The 25,342-nt window shown below is 39.2% G+C and overlaps 1 protein-coding gene across 3 annotated transcripts in view; it reads right to left on the bottom strand.

Moving 5' to 3' along the window:
- ELOVL7 (ELOVL fatty acid elongase 7) overlaps positions 1 to 25,342 on the bottom strand; it is a 70,413-nt gene that overhangs the window by 12,821 nt on the left and 32,250 nt on the right. For 2 of the 3 annotated variants that reach the window (XM_064480860.1, XM_010974898.3), the window contains exons 2-4: positions 10,642 to 10,732; positions 4,111 to 4,301; positions 674 to 754 (exon numbers count right to left, since the gene is read on the bottom strand). In XM_064480860.1, the coding sequence (XP_064336930.1) occupies positions 674 to 754; positions 4,111 to 4,301; positions 10,642 to 10,705 (336 nt within the window). In that variant the 5' untranslated portion in view covers positions 10,706 to 10,732. Of the gene's footprint in view, positions 1 to 673; positions 755 to 4,110; positions 4,302 to 10,641; positions 10,733 to 20,793; positions 20,813 to 25,342 lie in introns of those variants that run through there. The other variant, XM_064480857.1, reaches the window with a different exon arrangement.

Below are 25,342 nucleotides of genomic sequence, written 5' to 3' on the forward strand. Positions count from 1 at the left end.
CTGTACCCATTAAACAATAAGTCCCCATCTGGGAATCCAGCCCCTGACAACTACCATTTTACTTCCTGTTCTCTGGATGTGACTACTCTATGGACCTCATACAACAGAATCATACAGTATTTGTTTGTCCCTTTGTGCCTAGATTATTTCACTTAGCATAATGTCCTCAAGGTTCATCATGTTGTAGCAGGTGTCAAAATTTCCTTCCTTGTTAGGACTGAATAATATTCTGTTGTATGTATATTCTACAGTTTATTTATTCATTTGTCTAATAATGGACATGGGTTGCTTCCATCTTTTGGCTAATGTGAAGAATGCTACCAACATAGGTGTACAAATATCTCTTTGAGTCTCGGCTTTCAATTCTTTAAGTACATATCCAGAAGTGGAATTCCTGGATCACACGGTAGTCCTGTTTTTAATCTTCTGAGGAACCAGATATAAACTTACTTTTAAATCCAAGAAATTCAAAAAGAAAAGCACTAGCCTTCATTTTACAGAAAACTATACACCTTTGATTTTTTCTTATAATGTTTTAGCTTTTTTCTTAACACGTACAACCTAATAACTGAGTCATTTACTCATTCTGATTTCACATTCAGTGTTTACAAATAGAGCCCCCAAAGGTTTAACATTGATTTTGAGTTACAAGTTTTTCCAAAGAGAAACTTACCCTCAATGCTGTAGGTGATCGTGAATAGTCAACAATTTCACATCGTAATGAATAACCTGTGCCCCAGCCAGACATCACAAACTGCAAGAGAGCACACGCATGTTAAAGAAGGAAGCATTTTCTCAACAGCTACAACAAAGGAAATTATGACCCGCTGAGTCAGCAGTCAGTGCAGAAGGAAAAGTGGGCGAGAACAGTTACAAACCAGGAACTCGCTTGATATCAAAGCATCAAGAATTTTCTGAATCGTAAAGTCATATTTATATAAACTGTGTTCTGACTAAAATGGCTGGTTCTTGGAATGACTATTCTAATACAATGGAGAATAAAACACTAGGGATGTTTTGTTTAAACAGCAAATACTGGTAGGTAATCTACCTTGTGTATATCTATATGTGTCTGCGCCTATGTTTGTGTACTCTGAAGGAGGTGACTGAGTCTGAATTCAGTCTTTTCTGATGATTTCCAATCTTTGCAGTTAGTCAATACACAAATGGGCAAATCAACTTTCTCAATGTACTCTTCCGATGACCACAACAACTGGGTTTTTCCTGTCTTGGCTAGTGGATGGAATGTGAAGTGGTTGTCTATGGCTTTTAAATCAAGATTGACCAAACACAAGACTCACATGTTGGTTTTCCTTTAGATCCCCATGACAAGTAAGAGATGAAAATATTAACAATAGAGTGCAGTCTGGCAAGCCTTAATTCCAACACACCCACAAAGTGACCTTAGACTAGTGATGAGAAGAAAAGGCCCATTATTGATAAGTCTGAACCATAATTCAAAGAGTATATTGACATTCTTTCAGTTTGATAGTGGGAAGGTCTCCTTTGCAAAGACTATCTGAAAATGTAAAGCTAAGGACTCTACTTTAAAATTAATGTATATATTAAATGGTTGGCTTAATTTAGGGTTCTGACGATATGACCAGTTCTCTGCCATTCTATTTTCACAGGTGCCAACATCTTCCCTAGAACGTCTTCTCTTTCAGCATAATGATTATATCATGTCCTGCCACTGAAGTACATTTCAAGTTTCAATTTTTAATTACTATTAAAGCTGAAATGACAACTTCACGATAAATTAACTCCTAAAGGCAAAAGCTTGTCAGGCATTATCAGAATGAGATTTTAATGGTGAAAAGAAAAGAAACAAGGGAGAAAGAAAAACCATTTAGACTACGGTATTTAAAAACACACTATCCTTTTTTGATATTAGCTCCTAACTTGATTTTTAATAGAATTTAATCACACTGTTAGCTTTGTAAGCTATGAAATCTTGAAAATTAAGATTCAGGAAAGTGTAAGACACATCTCCTGGGTGAGAAAAATATCTTACAGAAACAAGTCTATTAATTGTCTCAAAGGAACAAGGGAATGTGGGACAGAAGTAGTTAATTCTGTTTTACAAAATCCTAATCTGTCAGTGAGTGTCTTCATATTCTCTTGCACTTGGACTCACTTCTGACTGATGCAAGTAACACTCTAAGTCCATTTACTCAGCCTGGGATGACCGATCCCCCACTTTGCCCTACCCCCCAAACAAGCGCCGTGCTAAACAGGAGAAGCTGTGTGATGTGGTGGCTTCTGTGGGGTCTTCACTGCTCTCTCTTCATTAGTGTCTGACAGGTGCCAAGTATCTAGCACCTTCAAACCATCAGTACACAATAAGGCAAGTGGGTTCTGGTAGTCTGATGCACTCCCTTTTGCCTTGTCTGTATTTGCCCCAACGTTCCTAGTGGAGGTATACACTCTGTATACCAAATGCAGTCATGTTCCACCCAATAAACCATGTGTTCTGACATGTCCTGGAGGTGACACGCTGCTCAGCTGTCAAAAATCTCTGCTTAAACAGAAAGTGGAACTTCATGCTCTCCAGATACTAAGTTTAAGAACATTCCAAAAGTCTGTGGAGCTTTTGACATATGTGTCTCTACTTCAGGCTTTCACAAAGGAAGAGTAATAATTTATATTTTGCAGGTAATAACCCCCAAAACTGGCATATAAGTAACTCCGGTATTAGTGGTTAATGGGAGATAGAAACTCTCAGATTCAGATAGTTTCAAATCTTTTGTTGTAATTACTAAAATAGGAACCAAAACTTACTGGTTATAATTGGATTCCCTCCTGAGAAATTTATTTGGGGACATTACATTAAATGACACAATCACAGAGTATAAAGGGACCTGAGAGACACCTTTGTTCAATCTTGATTCTATAAAATGAGAGAACTGAGACCTAGTGACGTTAAGAGACTAGCTCAAAATTAGGTAGTTAGTAGTATAACTGGGACTAACTAGTCCTTGGTCTCCTGGCTTTCAGGCCTTTTCTTAGCACTGTCCTATAGTAGGTTATATTCTATCTCTGATGACCTGCTAAAAGCATGTACTTTTGCTGCTCCTCATCTCTACTCTATTACTTCTTCTCTTTCAGTTGCTTATGCTCCAGAAAGGACAGTAAGATGACCTGTGAATTAATTTTGGAAATAAAGTAGAAGGCAGCAAGGTAAGTCTGGACTTCAGAGAGGCCTGTGAGAAATGAGGCCAGAGCAGATTTAAGGTGATCCGATCAGGTAGATCTATCTGTGGCAGGAATCAGGTTGGAAGGATGCACGTGCAGAGGCCCGAAATGTTCAGAGAAGCCAGAGGGGTCAGGCTAGGCCCTCCTGAGTCCCAGGTGTGTGGGAGGAAGCACAGGCTGTGTGGCAGAGGAGGAAAGTAAGGAGCAGAGGATGAGGAAGCTGGCCAGCACTGGAAAAGCAGCAAGGACTCCCAGGAAAGGAGGTAAGAGAGGGTGGCTGAGACCTGTTATCAGCAGAATGGGAGAGAAAGAATTCTTGAGTCTGCTTTTGGGTCATGGAAGAGCTCCATCTCTCTTACTGGCAAGTAAGGGACAGCTTCCCTCACCTGCTGCTTTGTATGAGTCTAAGTTCCCTGTCCCCCCAAAGCCCAGCTAAACCAAACCAAAACAGTCCACTGTCTTACAGCTCATCAGGGCAAGCAGAAACAAAAGGTTCCTCCCATGATGATGACAACTCATTACAAACTCAGATGAGCTCTGGTATCAGACAGACCTGGATTCAAACATTAGTCCTCCACCTACCAGCTACACTACTTTGAGTGAGTTACTTAATTTCTACAACTGAGTTTCCTTAAAACCAACATTTATGGATTCACTCAGTTGTCTTTTATGATAAACTATGTGCAAGTCCCTAAACTTAATGTTAATTTTTCTCACTACCCATGAGGTAGGCCATACTAAATATCTGGTCTATACATCACAATTTTTTGGCAAATATCGGTTCTAGTGAGCTAAGTTTCTGAAACCCCTTGAATCTTGGAGAGTTACCCTTGCAGTCATAACAAGAAACATCATGACAGTTAAACACAAAGACTCAGGCAGAATTCTCCCATGAGGAATACTGAAGACACTTGCCTCATAACACATATACACAGAAAAGAGTACTATGAGAAAATTGTACGTTATCATCACTTTCTTGAGTTCAAAGGGCTTCCGATTCTCCATGAGCTTTGGTCCCAGAGAAGTGACAAAATAGACATAGAGCCCCAGGATGACGGTGTGTGGCAGAGGCGAGGACATGAAGAGCCAGTCTTCAACTCTTGGATCTAAGGGGAAGACAAGATGTAAGTGCACATCCATTTAGTGGAGTGGTAAATGACAGCAGCCAGCATTTAAGTGAGCACCTAGAAGGTAATGTTGACAGAGAACTGTCTGGTCAGTGATCACCCCAATCTTCAGGAAGTGTAAAGGGAAATCACCAGGGATAGTGATGGGGCTGGAAGGAGTAACCCTGGGCTTCAAGGAGCAAACGGAGGTAGTGGTTACCAGAACCCAGTAGAGAGTTATGCGAAGAAGCCCCCCAGGTAAGGAGCTGTGACCTTCGGTTGAGGGATTTAGCCAGCACGAGCCAATCCTGGAAGTAAGGAGCCAGGGGAATCAATATCCCAGCCCCACCTCCTCCCTCTCTCTAATTCAGTGGGGCTCTCCATTGGCTGAACCCAACCAGAAACCAGAAGGCAGGGGAGCAAGCCCATGGATACAGTCTACTGGTCATTCTCCAGGGCCCAGCGCAGGCTACAGAGTGGATCTAAAGAAGAGAAGACATCGAGCAAAGTTTTACCATCCATCTACAACCATAAGTAATATGTCAAGGTTCTCCATCCAGACATTCTCTTATATATAAAAATATGTCCAGGTTTGCTATTTCTTAACTTTCTTCTTCCCCCAGGAAAAGTGGGACATTTCCATATATACTGTGTCATAGAATTGAAAGGGACATTAGCATCATTTAAGTATCTAAAGTGTGGGCAAACCAACCTGACATTTTAAGCAAAAAAGCAAAAACAAACAAAAAAACATAATAGCCTCACAACTGTGTTAAAAAGAAATTCCCACGGTCACTGCTAGTTCCAAGCCAGGAGAATTAGACCAATTAAAAATTGCAACTCAAGAGGAAATGTGATTAATTCTATAACCTTAAGAAGTTCAGGTGCAATTTTCCTAAATTGTCGCATGAAGCCAGAATAGTACAAAGGAAAGGAAGTATGGACAAGTTTCTAGGTGCATCTAACTCAAAACTGAGTCTTGACTAACCTTAGGTTGCTATATACCATCACCCTTGTTAACTGGAAAAGAAGAGTGGGCAATATAGCCCTTGTTCATTGCTAATGATATAACCAATTACTGAAAAACACTCAAATATCCTTTAAAATCTGGCTTCTTACCCAATGCAAAAATTTCTTCAATAGACTCCATGATTGATAACTCACTTGGCCTCAATTTTATTGCTGGAAAGCTCACATTTGATTCCTAAATGATCTTGGGTATGGCTGCAACTATTAATGATGATTTATTCCATACTGAAATGGACTTCCCTCAAAAATACTGACAGATGTCCTATCTCAAAATATTAAATAAGCTCAAAGTCAGCTCTAAGATGGACCCCAAAATATTTAGAAATTTAAAATATGATAAAGAAAGTCCCATAAACAAGTAGGGAGAGAAAAGGAGACAGAATACTTGGGAGAAAAATGAGTTTGTTCCTTATCTTGTATCCTATCTAAGCATGTTCCAAAATATGCAATGTAAGAAAGATATTTAAAGTCTTTCCACAAAAAGTGGGGAAAGGCTACTAGGAATGCTAAGTTAAACAAGGTGCTTTTTTGCAGGATTTCTTAGTGCATCGTGTTTGTTGTGAATTGCTAAGATGAGGATGGTGGTATGCAGCATTCCTCAAACTTCCTTGGCCATGGAGCCCTGATTTTTTTTTTTTTTTTTTTTTTTTTTGGTAGAATACCATTTAACACCTTGTGGAACTAACGCTCTGTGGAACACACTTTAGGAAAGATAGCCCTCTTTGCTAAAATAAATGTATAAAAGAAACCATCAAAATTAAGCAATGATAGGAGAAGAGCAACAGGATCAGATCACTTTGAGATCTAGTAAGGAGGCAGAAAATACAACATTGTATAAACAGTCAAGTATGGGGAATGAGAGACAGGTGGAGGTGAAGGAAAACACTGAGTTTTTGTTTTGTTTTGTTTTGTTTAGATAACTCTGCTCTCACTGAGATTAGGAATACAAGGTAAGGAACAAGATTGGTCAGGGAGAGATGGCTTATGTTAGAGAACATCTTACACCTGGGGTGCCTGTAAAACATTCATAGGGAGACCCCCAAAGGTACCTGGATATATGGATCTGGAATTAGGAGAGAGATCTGGGCCAGAGATGCAGCTTTGGAGGTTGTCATCACATAAAAGATGAACCCAAAAAAGGAGTGAATCTAGCTTAGGAAAAGTGGGCAGAGCAAGGAGAGTAAGTGACCGAAGTCAGAATCTTGAGGACTCAACATTCAAAGGAGGAGTGGTAGAAGAGGAAACTAGAGAAGACTGGGAAGGAGCAGCCAAAGAGGTAGAAGGAAAACCACAAAAGTAAGGAATCTTGGAACCAGGGGAGGGGTGAACTTCTGAAAAGAGTCAAGGTATCAAATGTGGCAGAGAGGTAAAGGAAAATGTGGGCTGAGAAGTGTCTCCGGATTGATGCTCTCAGCAGGAACACTTTCAGTAAAGTTTCATGCACAAAAAGGAAACTCAGCAAAAGTTTGCTGATGTTCATATGAACACAAAGTTCTCAAAATTTGAAAAAAAATTTCTATCAAGATCGTCACAGTTTTAAATCAGGAAAAGCTCTGAAATCAACCCCCCCAGGTACACATCACCCAGGTCTTTTATTGCTTCTATTAGTACCCCTTCTTATTTTTAACAAGTTTCCCAGGATATATGGGTGCCAAGTACAATTAAAAAGGTCACAAGGAGCCCTAGCCACAGGCCCGTAACTCACCAGGGAAATCTCAGTGAAGAAAAGTTCCCACAAAACTGGGGACCAAGGGATAGAATTAGAACTGATCAAACTTTGATCGATTTCTTCCAACAGTGGGTAGTCCAAACCTTAGATATATGAATATCATAAGCCATATTAAAATGTCTAGTTTTTATCTCCAATGAAGTAAGGACTTAAAACCAGTACCAAAAGACGACTTCTAGAAGGATGGTAACATTATCACCTTTGGATGGTGACAATACAGATGATTTTTTTCTTTCTCTTTATAAGAAATTTTAAATGGTTCTCTTATTAATAGACATCACAGGTATGATTGAAAGCTAGTTTTTTTCCCTTTTGTCAGTAAAGGAATTCCTGAATTAGAGATACTTTATTTTACTCTTTTATTGGCTCAGCAGGGGCGGGGTTGGGGGTAGATATCAAATGACATTATCTTTCTGTTCTTCCACTGGCAGTAGGAAAAAAAAAAGCCAGGAAAAGCATGCTGGGCTGGCTCAGGAAGCAGAAGAAAATAATTTTAAATAAATCACTTTTTCCTGTAATTTAACATTTTAAGCACACTTTTTTTTTTTTTAAGACCCTGAGTGTGACTTTCAAGTTCTATAGACTTTTAAAAAATCTTATCTTTTGGGAAAAGCTGGTTAATTAAATTTCATGTTATTTTCAAAGAAATAGCAGAACAAAACACCAAGCTTTTTAATCCTATTTCAGCAAAGCTCTGGAGTGTGCCAGTGGCACTCTGATCCTGGTTCACTGACTCATTATGTGACCTGGGGCCAATGACTTAACTTCTCTGTGCTCTGTTTCCTCATCTGTGATTTGGGCATGAAACAGCATTCATCTTGTAGAGGATTTAGTGACTGATTACATGTAAAGAGCCTGGCACAATCTAAGTGCTCAGTAAGCTATCTACTATTACCTCAGCAGATCTCAATTCTGTCAGCACAGCAGAATCACCTTGGGAATGTTTAAAAATCAAACGGGGGTGAAAAAAAAGACCCTGATCCAGCCAAATCAGAATCCTAGGGTATGGGTCCCAGGCAAACATATTTTGAAAAAAGCTGCCAAGGTGACCATGATGAACCCTTCGTGTTATGAACCGAGGGTTCAGTGTTTCCTTCACTTACGCTGAGGGCCTCAGTGTCCCTCGCTCAGTGCTCTGCAGTCTTTTCTGTGGATTCCCTGCTTCCTGATCCAATCTGCTGCATCCTGTCTTCTATGCAAGTGTCAAATTCACTTTCTAGAAGTACAGCTTTGCTCAGATTATCCCTCTGCTTAAATTAGCTCTCCCTACTGAGCAAATCAAATTTAAAGTCTTTAACATGATGTCTGTGACTCTGAGGACTGTTCATGTTTCCTGCCTTCTCTCTCGGCAGCAGTGATACCTCTCTGAATAGGGAGCCCACTCCCCTGTGAGGCAGGGGGCACCCTACAATGGGATGTCTGCAAGTCGCAAGTCGGCTGTGGGTGCTGACTTGACAAAGGGGCTGTAGAAAGGACTGCTCAACAACATTTAAAGTTGTCTGCCTCAGTCTGTGATCCCACAAATTACAAAAGGTTCAGGGGTGAAGCGAGCACTGAATTCCCTAGAGACAAGAGACTGTTGAGGATGGGAGAACTTCCTGTACCTTCCCTTTAGCATCCAAGTTGGGTGGCAGTGTTACGAGCAGAGCCGAGAGGAAAGCAGAGGATGGGCAGGCAGGCTGCCTGACAGTCCATATCTCAGTGATCATCCAAGTTCTGACTTATCACTAGCCTGATCATTCTTTTCTAAGAGAGTTCCAGGAAGAGAGTACAGGGGAGTACAAGGGCCACATATATAGAATATTAATGAACTTTTCCATCCGCTGCTTGTACGAGGGTGTTCTCTTAAGTGGCATGTACTAGCTCAGAGAGTACACCCTTTAAAATTCCAAGCACCAAGACGATGCAGAAGCTGGAAGGAAAAGCAAACATGTTCCTCTGGGACTTTGTAAAGTATTAAAGGTTCAAAGTGGCAGCAATCTTACTCAGACTCTGTCTTCTTGCACAAAGATCACAACTAAGTCTGAAAAGTCATCATTATTACTATCCAAATACTAGAAAAGCTGCTTTTTTAACACTAAAAACATTGTAGCATTATTTCAAAAATTGACATTTCATACCCCAGAATCACAATAAATCCTCTTTTGGCTTAAGTATTAATTAAACCATTTTTATAATTCTGTAGCTGTGGAATTTTCCACATGAAAGAACTATGCATGACCCCTACTTTTCTTGCTATCAGAAAACCAATGAGTATCAGTAGGTTTCCCAAAGGCTACTCAGGATTAGGGCCAAAGCCAAGAATACACTTGAAATTCTTGGCACTTGATCCTGGGCTCAGACCTTTGCAGGGTAAGCAAAGTAAAACTGGACTAAGATGGCCAGAGATTTAATGGCTCTCAGAGATCAATATCACACTAAGCAGAAGCAAAAACCTTTCCTGTTACACTTAATAGTGTTCTCATAAAGTTGTAAATCTTAACCACAGAACACTTTGACCCTTCTAGACCCTGACAGGGAGGAAAAAATGTGAAGAAACTTTTTTAAAAAGTGATTTGCTACATTAAAAGCATTTGAAGGTGGCGTGAGGGAGGGTAATAGGTCAGTGGTAGAGAGATTGCTTAGCATGCACGAGGTCCTGGGTTCAATCTCCAGGGCCCTGTTTGAAAATGGAAATGCTCTATCAATCATCTAGAACAACCACCACTACCACTGTGTTGGCACACTTCCAAAATAAAAGAGCATTTTCATGCATATTATCTGGTAGTCGGTGATATCATTCTTACCATTGCTAACAAAGAACCTGAGACTCACAGATGATAAACTTAAATCTAGGTCTTGTCATTACACACCCTCCCTCCTCACCCAAAACTTCAAATTAGCATCGTCTCAGAAAGGGAGCATAGCCTGCTTCTTCCCTCACCCTCCCTGCAGGACTCTCCTCTCTCCCTACTCACCTCCACCCTTTTGTCATTTATTTTTCTGATCTATTATTACTGAGCTTTTCAATGTAATTATTCCTAAGAAAAAGTTAAGAGTAGACCCATGAGTAAAAGCAGAAGGGGAATTTAGAAGCAGTTCACTTTAAAACATTTTGTACCTCTAACACTGTATAGGTGCCCATCATCATCTGAATCTATTTGGCTCTTGATTTAGGACACTGATTATCTGACCTTCTTGGGTTCCTGCATTTGATAATGAATAGCAAGAGTTAGAAAGCAAGGGATCTGTTCTTCCAAACAAGTCTATTCCTAAAAAATGTATCCAAACTACTTGGTTCCCAAGTTTAAATCATAAGAGTTCAGGTAGCATGGGTACACCTCTACTTTGAAAAGAAATTAAAATATCAGTATTTTTAAAAATAAATAAAAACCATTAGAACAAAACCTCCAAAATAGTTTTTAAATTAAATAATGAATTTATAGGCCCTACTGTAAACTTTCAGAGAAGGATGGCCCCTAAGGAAATCTATATGCAATCTGTATCATTGCATAAGTTGAAAACCCAAGGGAAAAAACAAAAAAAGAAGACCCTAACAGAAAAAGGAAGGATGAGCCACCATTAGGAAATTTGTTTACTTACCAGCATCTTTGATCCAATTATCATAAAGACGCACGGTCCTCGATGTAAAATCACTGAAGGCCATCTTCCACAGGATTTACTGGATCTTATCCTGTGTTCCCCAGTAAAACAAAAAAGAAATGTGTTTATGATCTACAGATACAAATAAAGCCAACTTTCTAGTGATACAATATTTTAAAAATGCTAAAAATTAAATAGGAATAACTGGCAAAACAACAAACTTACTGAGGGTACATGCATTAGTGAACCACATTAAACCCTGATACAGTTGCAAACATGTAAGAATTTCCATCATAAGGACAATGCTTACTTCACTGAAAAAGGCTGACAGCCTGTACGAGATACAAAAGGAGTAAATGATTCTAAGAACTTTCATAGGAGAATCTATTTCCCTTTTATGGCAACAACATATATCAGGTATGGACTGTACCTCCCATGGCAAAAAAATGACATGGTGTATGATAAAAGTGGCATCTCAAGCCACTAGACATAATTAGTTATTGAGTAAATGGTGTGGTACAACTAGATAGCCACCTGAAAAAAAAAAAGTTGGAACCAAAAAGTATACTACAAACCAAGATAAACTCCAAGTAGACAAGACAATTAAATAAAATTTTTAAAAGAGCCATGAAAGTATTAGATGACAACAGTGGGGAGAACACTTTTATAACCTTGGAGTAGAAAAGTCTTTTAAACTTTGGCTTAAAATCTATAAGACATAAGAGAAGACTAACAAATTTAATCATATGAAAATCAAGGGAAAAAAAGAAAAAGCCGAATCACAAACAGAAAAAAAATGTTCAGTTCATAATACAGACAAGTGTTACTCTCTCTCATATATATATAAAGAGCTCCTAGAAATTGAAAAGAAAATGACCTGTAAGCCAAGAAAAAAATGTGCAAATTTTACAGAAAAGGAAATACAAATGGCTCTTATACATATTAAAAGCTGTTTAACTTTAATTATAGTAAGAAATCTACAATATTTTATTACATTGGATAGGCCAAAGTCCAAACATTTTAATCAATCAGTTGGGCCAAAATCCAAAAATGTGTTCACTCTGGTTGGAAGGACTATGGGAAACTCACACATTGCTGGTGGGAGTACAAATGAGTATAATCCTTAGTGAGAACAAGTTGGCATTATCAGTTAAAAAAAAATTATAAATGCATATTTTTAACCCAGCCATCCTATTTCTAGAAACTTCTCCTATAAAGATACATGCACATATGCACAATGACATACATTCAAACTTATTCATCGCATCAGTCAGTAAAAGACTGGAAACAAGACAAATGTCTATTAAAAAGGGACTGGTTAGTAAACAAAGATACATCTATTACTAGGAAATATTATGCCATTGTAAATAAGAATGAGAAAGCTCTCTGTGTGCTAACACGGAAAGTTACCTAAGATAAATGTCTATGTGAAAAAAGCCAAGTACAGAATTCTCAACCAACCACCTTTTACACAGAAGAGGATGAAAGGAGTAAGCATATAAATTTACATCTATTTACGAGCATAAAAGGAACTCTGAAAAAATATCCATTGGGAAGGGAAGGGGCACAAACTGGGCTGAAGGGGGTGGAAGGAAGACCTTATATTGTTTGGATTTTGACTCATCTGAATATACTACCTATCAAAAATAAAAAATTAAAATGTTTTAAAGGAAAAAAAAAAGGATGGAATCAGCTGCACCTTGTTGCTTAAAACACCAATACACACATGCACATAAACACAAAAGAGGTATTTTAGTCTCAGTTCCTCAAAGATCTGTCTACTGTAGAGGCTCTTTCTAAGTCCAGGGTGGTATCTCAGCACAGTCTCTGATCTGATGCACCCAGGGTTCTGAAGCTGAGTTCAGACTCAAGACTCGCTGTGGTGATGCCAGGATCTTGCCAGAGTCAGCCTGGACTCTAGTTTTCCTGTGGACTGTTTCTATAGTGAAGGTATAATAAGGGGGTAGGAGCAGAAACCCTGGGTTTGAATCCCACCACTGACTAGCTGTGTGACCCTGGACAAAATTAAAGTTCAATTTTCTTATGTGCAGAATGGCAATTCCACAACCTACCAAGATAAAATAAACTCAGAGTTGTTTTGAGAACGATTTGAGATAATATGTATGTGTAAAGTTTAGAGCACAGAATCTGGCAAAGAATGAACATTCAATCAAAATCAGACATTATCATTTGAGAGATAAATTGTACCAATTTAAATGGAAAATATCCAGCCAAACTCACTATCTAGTACAGTTGAATGGCAGTATACGGAACAACTCTAGAGAAAAGTCTACTACTTTCATTCAAGGAGCTGGTATGTCACAGATTATACATGACTTCCCTTGATGTTTTCTAACTGTTTTGGTAGGAGAGTTTTAGACCATGATAAAAGCTACTTTCCCAGTCCCTTAACCACTGATGTATCAGATCTCGAGCCACTACTCTAATTAAACTGCCAAAATAATACTGTTTAAATTATTTAGTCAGAGTGAAAGATTCTGATTTATAGGGCATATGATGGAGTTACATTTCAAAGTATTATCCTGTTTTCTGTGCAATTCCTGCCTCCCTTCTTTTCCCCCAACTTGCTCCACATAGGCCATTTTCCTCTCTCCAGCCTTCAATAAAGCACAAAGCTTCAAAGAATCCACAGTCTAATGAACACCAGTAATAGTCATAGGCAGCAAAAAGAGCTGATTTCTCTAATCCAAAAGACTTCACAAGACTGAGATGGAGAAGGAGGAAGAAGGTCGTCAGAGGAGTAACTCACTAGATGGGAAGGAGGGGCCGAAGGAGGTGTCCTTCAAGCAGGTGAGGTGGAGGGCTGGAGAGGGGGGAATGGGATCTGTTGGCCCAGGCCTTCTAGAGTGGGGACTCTCTCACTGAACATTTACTTATAGATAACCTGCCATCCAACAGTCCCTAACACTTGCGGGCCCCCCAAGAAGAGCAGGAATGGGCACAATTGTGTAGGGATGGGGCCTGAACAGAAAGCCCAACCCCTTTAGCTTGTTGGAGCTAAACAAACTGCTGAGAATTTCCTTGTAAGCTGGTATAGTGATGGACTGGATGCTAACATTACATTGTAGGGACTGGTCTAGGAAACAGTTAACAATTGAATCTGGGGTAACCTGAGTGGTCCTGTGAATACAGTGCTACTCCTGAGCTAAAGTCCAGCCTACCTCACAGCCCCTCACCCCAGAACTCCACCTTTAACATGACTTCACCCAGACACTTGATTGCTAGAAATGATACACAGAAATGGGAAGAAACTTATTCAGTGTGGTGAAGGTATAGAGGTATCTTTGAGCTAACAGCAGAACTAGGACCTTCATGACCTGTTTAAAATACTGAATGCCAAAACACTGCAGGTCTGGAGATGCCAGGAAAGTCAGGGCTCTCATGTATGTGAAGCAGAGACTTAAAACTTAAAAACAGCAGACAAATCACCACACCTCCATTACGGTGGAAGAAAATGTCTCCCTGCCAGAGTTTAGCCCACATGCAAAGGTTTCAAAGTTGCAGGATTAGAGCAGGAGCTCACTGATAGGAAACTGGTGCTGGTACTTCCACTGCCCAGCAACTGACCCATGAATTCTGCTCCTTGTTTTAAGACAGTATCACGTGGTGACTGGGTCATTTGGTAAAGGAAGGTCTTAATCTGCCCAGACTAGCTTATTTAGACCTAAATTAAATACGTCAAGTTCAAATGTGAGAAATGCGCCTGCTGCATACAGTTTACCTGCAGTTTCTTCAAAGCCACTTAGATACGAATACCAGAACCCAGAGAGTGTACTTGAGGGATCTGATCACTCTGGGATCTACCTCAACAGGACTCACAAGACAGCACTTATCTGGGAAGACTTCTTGCTAGAATTCACTCAGATGGAGATGCAACCTTAGGACTGCCCCTACTAGAAGCACCTGGCAGGAGTCCAGAAATTTACAGCCATGAGCAACCATTTCCAGGTGAATCTTCATGTGTAGAGATTTGTGCAAACCCTGCAAAAGATGCTGAGGACACTCTCCTAGCGGGAAAGGAGGGCAACGTTAGCATATGGCTTTCCCAGGGCATGAGTGTGATCCCGGAACACAGCTATATGGTTTTCCCTTTTTCTTTTGATGTTTGGGAGGTTCTGAGCTCCCCAATGATCTCTGCTTTGGAAATCAGACATCCGGGAAACCTGCAAGAATGGATCTGGCTAAGCCACAGATGATGCTTGGGGACACATAAACTGAAATGAGCTGTAGGAAGGTTGCAGCAGACAGATGGAAGCGAGGATAACAGGGTAAGAACAAAAGAGCTGACCTGCCTGAGGGAAGCCAAGTCTGGCTCATATTGAGGTAGTGGTTTAAAACTTTACCCTTGTATAAAGTAAGGTGGAGGGAAGAACAGGGCAAAATCAAGCTATTCCACAAAACAGTAATTGCACGTTGGAGAACTGATACAGGAAACAAGCCTTCAAAGGCAGACGGTGTGGAAGGGAGTTGAGCAGGGTCAGTCTGGAGGGCAAAAGGAAAAGGCAGCACACCCTGACTCATCAGAAAAGGATGGGGGAAGTTCAACAGTGAGTCAGAATGGGGTGATGGGACCTCAGTCGGCCGGGTGGTGAGATTTTTCCACATGGGATCACAGGTGGCTTCCCTCTGGGTTGTGATTCTGGAAAACCAGAGTCTAGGGGGGTTCTCCACTTCTGCCATCTTGGGAAAGTAAAAACAAAAACAAAAACAAAAACAAAACCCTGAGCTAAGAAATACACTTTTCAGTAAGAATTTAGATCGCTAGGGAAACTTCCACCTAGATATGAATCCAAGAGTTCCCTTCCTGTGAAAGCCCCCTCTCCATCTGTTTTCTCATTGGAACCACTTCCCCTCCCACCCTTACCCTCAGCAATTAAAATAGAAACAAAGCGTCAAAGGGGTCATGCACCAGAGTGCTGGACAGAAAGATCTGGGTGTTCGAGCTTGTTCTGTCCCAGTAATCTAGTAAGACTGAGGCTGGGCAAAGGGGGTCAGAAACTTTAAGTGTAAAGTTAAAACGAGAGGGATGCCTATGAAGTGACTGTTTAAACCAAGGTTTCTCAACCTGAGCTGCATCGACCTTTAGGTCAAACAATTCTCAGTTGTGGGGAGCTGTCCTGAGCGTTGCAGGATGTTTCAACCCTGGCCTCTATCCACTAGATGCCAAGAACACCTCTTCCCCAGCTGAGACAACCAAAAAGGTTTCCAGAAATTGCCAAATGTCCCCTCGGGGGCAAAGTCATCCCCAGCTGAGAACCACTGGTTTACACCCAATGACCAACGTTAATTCATCCAAATAAAAGTAGTTTGTTTGCTTCAGGGTATCACTTTAGCAAGTATATATTTATTTCAGTGATACTGTGGTTCAGAACAGTTTCTGAGCTATTCTGTATAAATTAACTTCAGAGTTTTTCAGAATTTCATTTACTTGGCTTTAAGGGAGAATAATCTTTGTCTACTGCCTCTAAAAATCAAACTTGTAACTAATTCAGTGAAGAATGGTTTTGAAGACAAATGGATCTCGCTCAGCTACAGCTTGGTCAGTGGAGTGAGAATGGGGGAAGCAGAGGTGGGATGAATCACAATTTACTACTGACATTTTCAATTGAAGTTTTTTAATGTGAAGGCAATTGCAAAGGAACAAATCCAGAAGTGTTCAGGGCTATGGCAATATGAATGGAATAAATGGATAGGAACCCTGTCCCACTCTGTGCAATATGTACTTTCCAGAATATTATTTTAAACCCTTTTTCTCTTTGTCATCTGTTATAAACTCAGATTAAAAGAAAGTAAATCTAGAACGTGAACAGGCTCAGTAAAAGTTTATTTCAAATGACAGATTCTCAGTTTTGTTAATTAGTACACACACATCTGTAGTATAGCCACACGTACACATACGTAGTACAGCCACACATACACATATCTCAAAAGCAAAAACATATTTCTTACACCTTCCACACATGATGTGTGTTTTATTTTAATGTTTCTTTTATATCTAGATAGATAGATAGATATAGATATATGTATACGTATATACACGAACTTCTGTTTCTTTTTGAGATTTCTTTTATCAGCTAGGTTATTCAAATTGCCATGGGAATAAAACTCAACAGAGAAGGCAAAGAAATAGAAAATTTTATCCGAAATTTTGAGTTACAAAAGCTTAGACACTCAGCCATACAAAAGAATCCAAGGGCAGAGACAAAAGATCTGGGAGGAACCTCTGAAGTTTCCATGCCTCCCAGCACAGAAGAGCATGCTTCAGGCTTGGGAGAGGGGAGAGTCAGAGGAAAAGCAATTAGTGCAGACTTCAGAGAGAAGGGCAAAAAGCCCTGGGGAGGTGCCAAGTAGGATTATGGGAACAGAGGGCAGAAGGGATCAGGCTCTGTTGTCTGGGTAGAGCAGGAACAGGTGGCTAATGGGGCCTTAGGTAGCCAGAGAGTTTCTTTTGGTCCAGCATGAAGCAAGAGCAGAGGGTACTTCTGACATGGAAACACTACAGAAGAGCTATAGAAAATGAAGGAGTCATGTAACTAGCAACAACACAGACCTGCACGGACTACTGGTCAGAGACCTGATGGGACCCTGGACATCTCAGGGGATGGCAATGTAAACAGAGGACACGGAGGACCAAAGGACTCCTCCCAACTAACTTGATAAACATAAGCTTTTATTAACTTGCTGAGAGGGGGACAGAGAGAGGGGTGATCACATTTAGAGTTGACTGAAATAGGTTCCTACCACCCCAAAGAATAAAGAAACCTTTATTAAAAATTAAAAGTAAAGCTACAAAGAAATAAACTTGTGTTCTCATATAGCTGACTTCGTCAAGAAGGTTTGTAACCATTTACTTTGGGTATGGGATCTGGTCAATACAACTTTCCTCCCTTCTATATCCCTTACACCAGTGGTTGCAGACCTGGTTGATTGTCATAATTACTTAAAGAGAGATTTGGATTCAGTCAGGATGTTCGGGAGAGCCTGAGATGAGATAGGTTTGGGAATTTCTTAACACTTCATAAACCGTTCGCAGACATGACAACACCCACAATATGAGGAATAGGCATAAAATTCATGACAAAGGATTCAATTAGTGAATATCACCTGGACATGCGGGTCAAGAAGGTCAGGAACAGGAGGTGCAGTCAGTACTGGAAAAGATGCCTCTGGTGATTAAAAACAATTATAACAGATGTGAAATCCCAGAGATCTTCGAGTCAGCATATACATCTAGGATGTAAGGAAACTAAACTCCTATTTCAAGGGTAAGATAAGCCTGAAGTTCTTAAGCATTTGTGAAAAGAGAAAATTATTGCTAAATCTTAGGTCTTAGTAAATTACAGAAAATTAGAATATAAGTCTTGTCTTTTAGGCAAACAAAACTGACCAACACAAATATCAAATAAGATACTACACACCTAACTTTCTGTTTTTCAGATGGGAATGTCACAGTATGAGGGACAATGCTTTCATCTGCAAGCAACAGAACACTCAACTCAAAATGGCTTAAGCAGTAAGAGAATGTGTTATCTCACAGAAAAAGAAGTTCAAAGGTAGGAAAATTTCTTCTGAGTTAATTTCTATTTTGTCATTTTCATGGAAAAAGATGGTGACAGTCATTCCAAATATCACATTCTCATAGACCACCCTCCAGGACAGCAAGAGGGTCTTTCCCTTATGTCTCTTTTTAGGAGCTGTAAGTCCTTTCCCTTCAACAAACATTTATGATAAAAACTCTTCAGAAACTGGGCATCAAGGGAATACTCCTGAACATAATAAAGGCCATATATAACAAACCCATAGCTAACATCATACTCAATGGTGAAAAGCTGAAAGCATTTTCTCTAAGATCAGGAACAAGACAAGACACACACTCTCACCACTTTTATTCAATATAGTTTTGGAATTCCTAGCCACAGCAATCAGAGAAGAAAAAGAAATAAAAGGAATCCAAATTGGAAAGAAAGAAGTAAATCTGTCACTGTTTGCAGATCACATGATACTATACATAGAAAATCCTAAAGACACCACCAGAAAACTATTAGAGTTCATCAATGAATTTAGTAAAGTTGCAGGATACAAAGTTAATATACAGAAATCTGCTGCATTTCTATACACTAACAGTAAAATATCAGAAAGAGAAATTAAGGAAACAACCCATTTACCATCACATCACAAAGAATAAAATACCTAGAAATAAACCTACCTAAGGAGGCAAAAGACCTGAACTCCAAAAACTGTAAGACACTAACGAAAGAAACTGAAGGCAATACCAACAGATGGAAAGATATACCGTGTTCTTGGATTAGAAGAATCAATATTGTTAAAATGACCATACTAGCTAAGGTTATCTACAGATTCAATGCAATCCCTAACAAATTACAAATGGCATTTTCCACAGAACTGGAACAAAAAAAATTTTTTAATTTGTATGGAAACACAAAAGACCCCAAACAGCCAAAACAATCTTGAGAAAGAACAGAACTGAAGGAATCACACTCCCTGACTTCAGACTATACTACAAAGCTACAGTAATCAAAATAGTATGGTACTGGCAGAAAAAAATAGACATATAAATCAAAGGAACAGGACAGACAGCCCAGAAATAAACCCATGCACTTATGGTTGATTAATCTATGATAAAAGAGGCAAGAATACACAATGCAGAAAAGACATTCTCTTAAATAAGTAGTGCTGAGAACACTGGACAGTTACATGTAAAAGAATAAAATTAGAACACCATATACAAAAATAAACTCAAAATGGATTAAAGACCTAAATCTAAGATCAGATACTATAAAACCCCAAGAGGAAAACACAGGCAGAACACTCTCTGACATAAATCCCAGCAATATTTTTTTTGGATCTGCCTCCTACAGTAATGGAAACAAAAGCAAAAATAAACAAATGGGATCTAATTAAACTTAAAAGCTTTTGCACAGCAAAGGAAACCATAGACAAAACAAAAAGACAACCTACAGAATGGGAGAAAATATTTGCAAACAATGTGACCAACAAGGGATTAATTTCCAAAATATACAGTTTATAGAGCTCAATATCAAAAAAAAAACAAAACACCAATAAAACAATCCAATAAAAAAATGGAGAGAAGACCTCAACAAGCCAATTCTCCAAAGAAGACATACAAATAGCCAACAGACACATGAAAAGATGCTCAACATCGCTAATTAGTAGAGAAATGCAAATCAAAACTACAATGAGGTATCACATTACATCAGTAAGAATGGCCATCATCAAAGAGTCTACAAAAAATAAATGCTGGAGAGGGTGTGGAGAAAAGGGAACCCTCCTTCACTGTTGGTGGAAATGTAAATTGGTGCAGCTACTATGAACAATATGGAGGTTCCTTAAAAAAATAAAATTAGAATTACATATGATCCATCAATCCTACTCCTGGGAATATACCTGGAAAACATAAAAATTCGGATTCAAAAAGATGCATGCATTCCAATAGCAGCCCTATTTACAATGGGTAAGACATGGAAGCAACCTAAATGTCTATCAACAGATGAATGGATAAAGAATATATGTGTGTGTGTGTGTGTGTATACATGGGCATGTATGTGTGTGTATTTGTGTGTGTGTGTAATGGAATATTACTCAACCATTAAAAAGAATGAAATAATGACATTTGCAGCAACATGGATGGATCTAGAGATTATCATACTAAGTTAATTAAGTTAGACAGAGAAAAACAAATGTCATATGATATCACTTATTTGTGGAATCTAAAAAAATGATGTAAATAAACTTATTTACAAAATAAAAATAGACTCACAGACATACAACTCAAACTTATAGTTACCAAAGGGGAAAGGTGGGGGAATAAATTAGGAATTTGAGATTAACAGAAACACACTACCAATATAAAACAGATAAACAATAAAGGACTACTGTATAGCACAGAGAATTAAATTCAATATCTTGTAATACCTATAATGAGAAAGAATCTAAAAAAGAATATATATACATATACATATACATACACAACTGAGTTACTTTGCTTTATACCTGAAACATTTTTCATCACTGTACTTCAATAAATTTTTTTAAGTACAAAAAAAAAAAACCAAAAAACTTCCCCAATGTTCCCAGAAGCCCCTTAAATACCTCCTCCCAGGATTGTTCACATGCCAATATTTAAACCAACCACTGAAGAAGGACTGGGCCTGCAGTGGTTTTCTGTAGGGTAACTGGTATTGCATTTATCCCCACCCTGCACACATGGGGAAGCACACAGCTTCAGGAGGGAAGGAGATGCCTGAAAAAGAGAGAAGAGTGGTTAACCCAGAAGGAAGAAAGAGAAATAGCTTTGAGAAACACTGTCTGGTTTAATTGTGACTTGAAGAGCTCACTATGCAGTGACATTTCAAATATGACTGAAGCTCTGACAGCGAGCCAGCCCATCCATCTAAGTGCTACTCTCTGCTCATCCTAGTGATGTGTGCTCAGGATAAACTAATCTTGATTTTTCTTTTTTTTAAGAATCACAAAAAATAGCTTTTTAAGAAATGGAATTATTGCTTAAGTTAGGTGGTAGGTACGTGGCCATCTGTTTTATTATTGATTTTTAAAAATTTTTTATTGAAGTATAGTTGATTTACAATGTTAGTCTCAGGTGTCCAGCAGAGTGATTCAGTTATACATATACATGCATATATATTTTTTCTTTTCAGATTCTTTCCCATTATATGTTATTACAAGAAATTGAATGTAGTTCCCTGTGCTATGAAGTAAGTGCTGTTGTTCATCTATTTTATATATAGTACTGTGTGTCTGTTAATCCCCTTTGCTTCTGAGAAGGCTCGACTGGAGAGAGGCCTTCCTGTCTCTGAGCTGTCCAGTTAGCGCGGGGCTCCCTGTGGTGAAACCAGTGGAGAGAAACAGGGCACGGGTGGCTGGTATGAGTGAGAACTTACAGCATGGAACTGGGCATTTTCTCCCTTCCACCCCTCCAAGCCTGTATTTACTTTTGTATAGTTCTCTGGATGAGGGAGAGTGGTCATGAGCTAGTCTTGGGGCACAATTACCTAGAGATATATTTATTAACAGTCAACCTGTGCAATCTGCTGGAGCTTAATTTTTCAATTTAATTTATATAGAGTACCTATTATTATATGCCACCATAGAGCTCTATGAGAAACAAATTTTAAAAACCCGAAACATTTTGTTTAAACAAAACATGATTAATAAGTTAGGCATGTTTTACAGCACCACATAAAACTTTGTAGAGAATTTTCATGTCTATTTGGAATTATCTTGTGCCACAGTCTGTTTGATGATATGGATAACATACTACAAGTCCATAAACACAGACAGCATAGAGCTAGACTCACCATTGTAATTCTTATTACCACTTTCATAAACTTAACATTGTTCCAACTGGTCTACAGCATGTTTAAGTAAAGTGGGTGTTTCCTACCCTCAGTGACAATGACATAGGAGTACACACTAACACTCTCTCTATATGAATAGACTTAGGCCTGTCCTTCAGTCAACTTTAAGAGTAGTAATTTCCATGTCAAGAAAAGCTCAGAACAAATATTTTACCATCCCCTCCTTTCCTTATGATTCCATTATTTCATCTTGATTTTCATATCTCTGCCTTCCATTGATAGAGGGACCTATGAAAATGAGATGCCTCTGGAAAATCTAATACTATATATGCATGACCCACCAGACTGGTTTAAGTTACACTTTATATACATGCACACATTATATACATTAGGTTTTTTTCCTGTTTTGACTCTGCCCCATCATCCTGACTCATGAGTATGCACAAGGAGACAGAGAGAGTTTAGATGTTCACTTAACAACCTCAGCATGTTAATATGACAGCTTGTTAGAAACCTGTGATATTAACAACAGGCCCCACAAGGAAATACAACTCACGTAAGAAAAACCTTCAGCAAAATGCTAAACACACTATGTATTGTGCTTACTACTACTTTAATGAAAAAAAAATGGCTTCCCAGGCTAAGCAGAGCAATCAGTATCCTTGTCAAGTCTCCAGTCCCAATGCAGCGTTCTATCATTGGAGAGACAAGGCCAACTTAGAGAAGAGCCAGAGAACTTTTAGGGAAAATAAAGGACCTGTTCAAATCACCAGCAGGTGCAAAACTCAGGGCCAGGCAGCAGGGGACAGGAGGATGAAGACGGGGACCTGTCCTCAGGCAGCCTCAACATGTGGAAGGATTCCAGAAAATTCGGTAAGTCTAAGAAGAGAAAAGCATCTGAAAAATTATACAGATTAGATGCTTCTGGAAAATGTAATACTACATATCTGTGACCCTCTAGACTAACAGACTAAAGTGACCACCAGGATCAATGGGACTCCTTTTTCTGTCAAAAGTGATAAATATCTTAAGAGCAGTTTCATACCTATTTGTAAGCTAAGTCCTAGTACAACGCCTTGAGTAAAATTGGTAGGTCCCCAATAAATGTCTGCTGAATTAATTTTAAAGTGCAAACTCAGAAAAACAAGGCAAGGCAAGGGGGTGAGACCAAATACTCCCTTAGGCCACCTACTCTACCTTTTATTCAAATGAAAGCAATGCTCCTGTCATGCATTTTCTCTTCAAACTAAAAGTAATTTTTGCGCATCTGTTGTTGTGCAAGGAGGTGCCATACAGGATACAACGTTATTGGTTCCTGAATTCAAACAACTTTCAATTTGGCAGGAGAAATAAATGCCTATACAGATACCTAAAAGCAGAGTGCAGAGCCACGCAAACAGGTCACACAGAATACAGCCTCTAGGAATGAAGGTTCAGGCCAGGGACAAGTGACCAGAAGAAAGGCAACAGCGGAGGAGGGCATGTGAGCTGAGCCTTGAATACAAGAACTCAATAGGCAAAAACGTGTGCACCTGGGAGAGAAGAGAGGCATACATCACAAGCAGAGGGATCTCCCAGGGAGGGAATCATTCATTTGCTTATTCAACCAATATTTTTCAGGGTCTGTCATACGTCAAGCACTGTTTCAGGTGCCAGTGATATAATAGAAAACAAAACAAAACTCCTGCTTTCACAAAATTGTAGAGAGGGGATGGTATAGCTCAGTGGCAGAGTATGTGCTTAGCATGCACGAAGTCCTGGGTTCAATCCCCAGTACCTCCACTGCAAAACATTAAATTAAATACATAAATAAACCTAATTACTGCCCCCCCAAACAACAACAACAACAACAAAAAGCAAAATTATAGAAAAGCTCCAAGTGTGTTTCCAGAATGTTTGTTGAGTCCATTTTGGCAATGGACAGAGTGAAGGAGGGGAACAGTAGAAAGATCAAGACAGGAAAGGTAGATTCTAGTGTTGGTACTTGACTGTGGATGAACCAAAAGCCAGGCTAAAGAATCTTTTTGGACTTAGTTCTGTTGACAATGAGAAGGCATTACAGGTTTCCCAATCAGGGAATGCCTTAATCAAAGTGGTGCTCGGAAAGATTATCTGGGCGGTAGAGTTTAGGGCTGGGTGCCTGAGGGAGTGGTTTAGAAGCAGGGAAAATAGCAACGTGGAGACTGCATCCTGTTGGGAAGAATCTAGCCAAAGCTTCGCTTCCTCGGAGGTGTCATCTCTGATTTTATCAATCAGGCCCAGGTGTTTCACTAAGGCATTCTCATAACAATTTGTCCCATCTATGATAACACTGCACAGTAGTGAAAATGCCTGTTGATTAAATCTTATCTTTCCACTCATCAAGAGGGAAGAGACTGAGCCAAACTATCTTTGTGTTCCCAAGTGCCTAGACCAATGCCTGGCATGAAGCAGAAAATATCTGTGGCATGAAATGAATAATCAAGTGTTATGCATTGAACTGTGACACCTGAAAATTCGTATGTTAAAATCTCAACCTCTAGGAATTTAGAGGGTGACTTTTTCAGGAGAAAGGCCTGGGACAGATCCTTCTGTCACAGCCTGCAGAAGGGTCCAGCCCTGCCAACCCCTTGCTTTTGAATTTCGAGGCTTCAGAACTGTGTGACAATTAATGTCTGTTACTTAAACCACCTAGTTTGTAGAACTTTGTTACAGCAGCACTAGCAAACTAATACAATAAGTGAAAATGTTCAGCCAACTTGGAGAGACACCCAGAATCAGAGCTCAGGATTAAGGTTCTCATTAAGCATAAATAAAGAGAGGTGATATCATGGGAGCAGAATAAATTTCTGTGATAAATAATGTAGGAGGAAACATGATAAAGGGCAGCATCTCAGTGAACACTCATGTTTAAAAAACAGAAGGAAAAGAAAGATACTGGAAAGAAAAGAATTTCATCACTATTTAGAACAAGAGAGTAACTTTTAAACTTTAATGTGCATTAGACTTTGCTAAGACACTTGCTGAAAAGGCATATTTCCAGGGCCTCCCCCGCAAGCAATCTCATTCTGGTGGTCCTTCAACCACACTTAGAGAAACATTGCTCACACAAATGAATTTTTGAGTGTTTTAAGTACTTAAGAAAATGAAATAGGTCCTCACTCTCTCCCTCTTCAGAGATGGCCCACATTCTGTCTATGGAATGTGTACCTACTTTTAATCTGAGCACCCAACCCCCACACCTCGTGGCCTTTCTCTTGCCTTTCAATGTATCTCTCTGAATAAATCTACCTTCACTCAAAAAAAAAAAAAATGAAATAAAGCACTTCTTACAGTATGAACGA

Source organism: Camelus dromedarius, chromosome 3, assembly GCF_036321535.1.
Source record: "Camelus dromedarius isolate mCamDro1 chromosome 3, mCamDro1.pat, whole genome shotgun sequence".
Classification (NCBI taxonomy): domain Eukaryota; kingdom Metazoa; phylum Chordata; class Mammalia; order Artiodactyla; family Camelidae; genus Camelus; species Camelus dromedarius.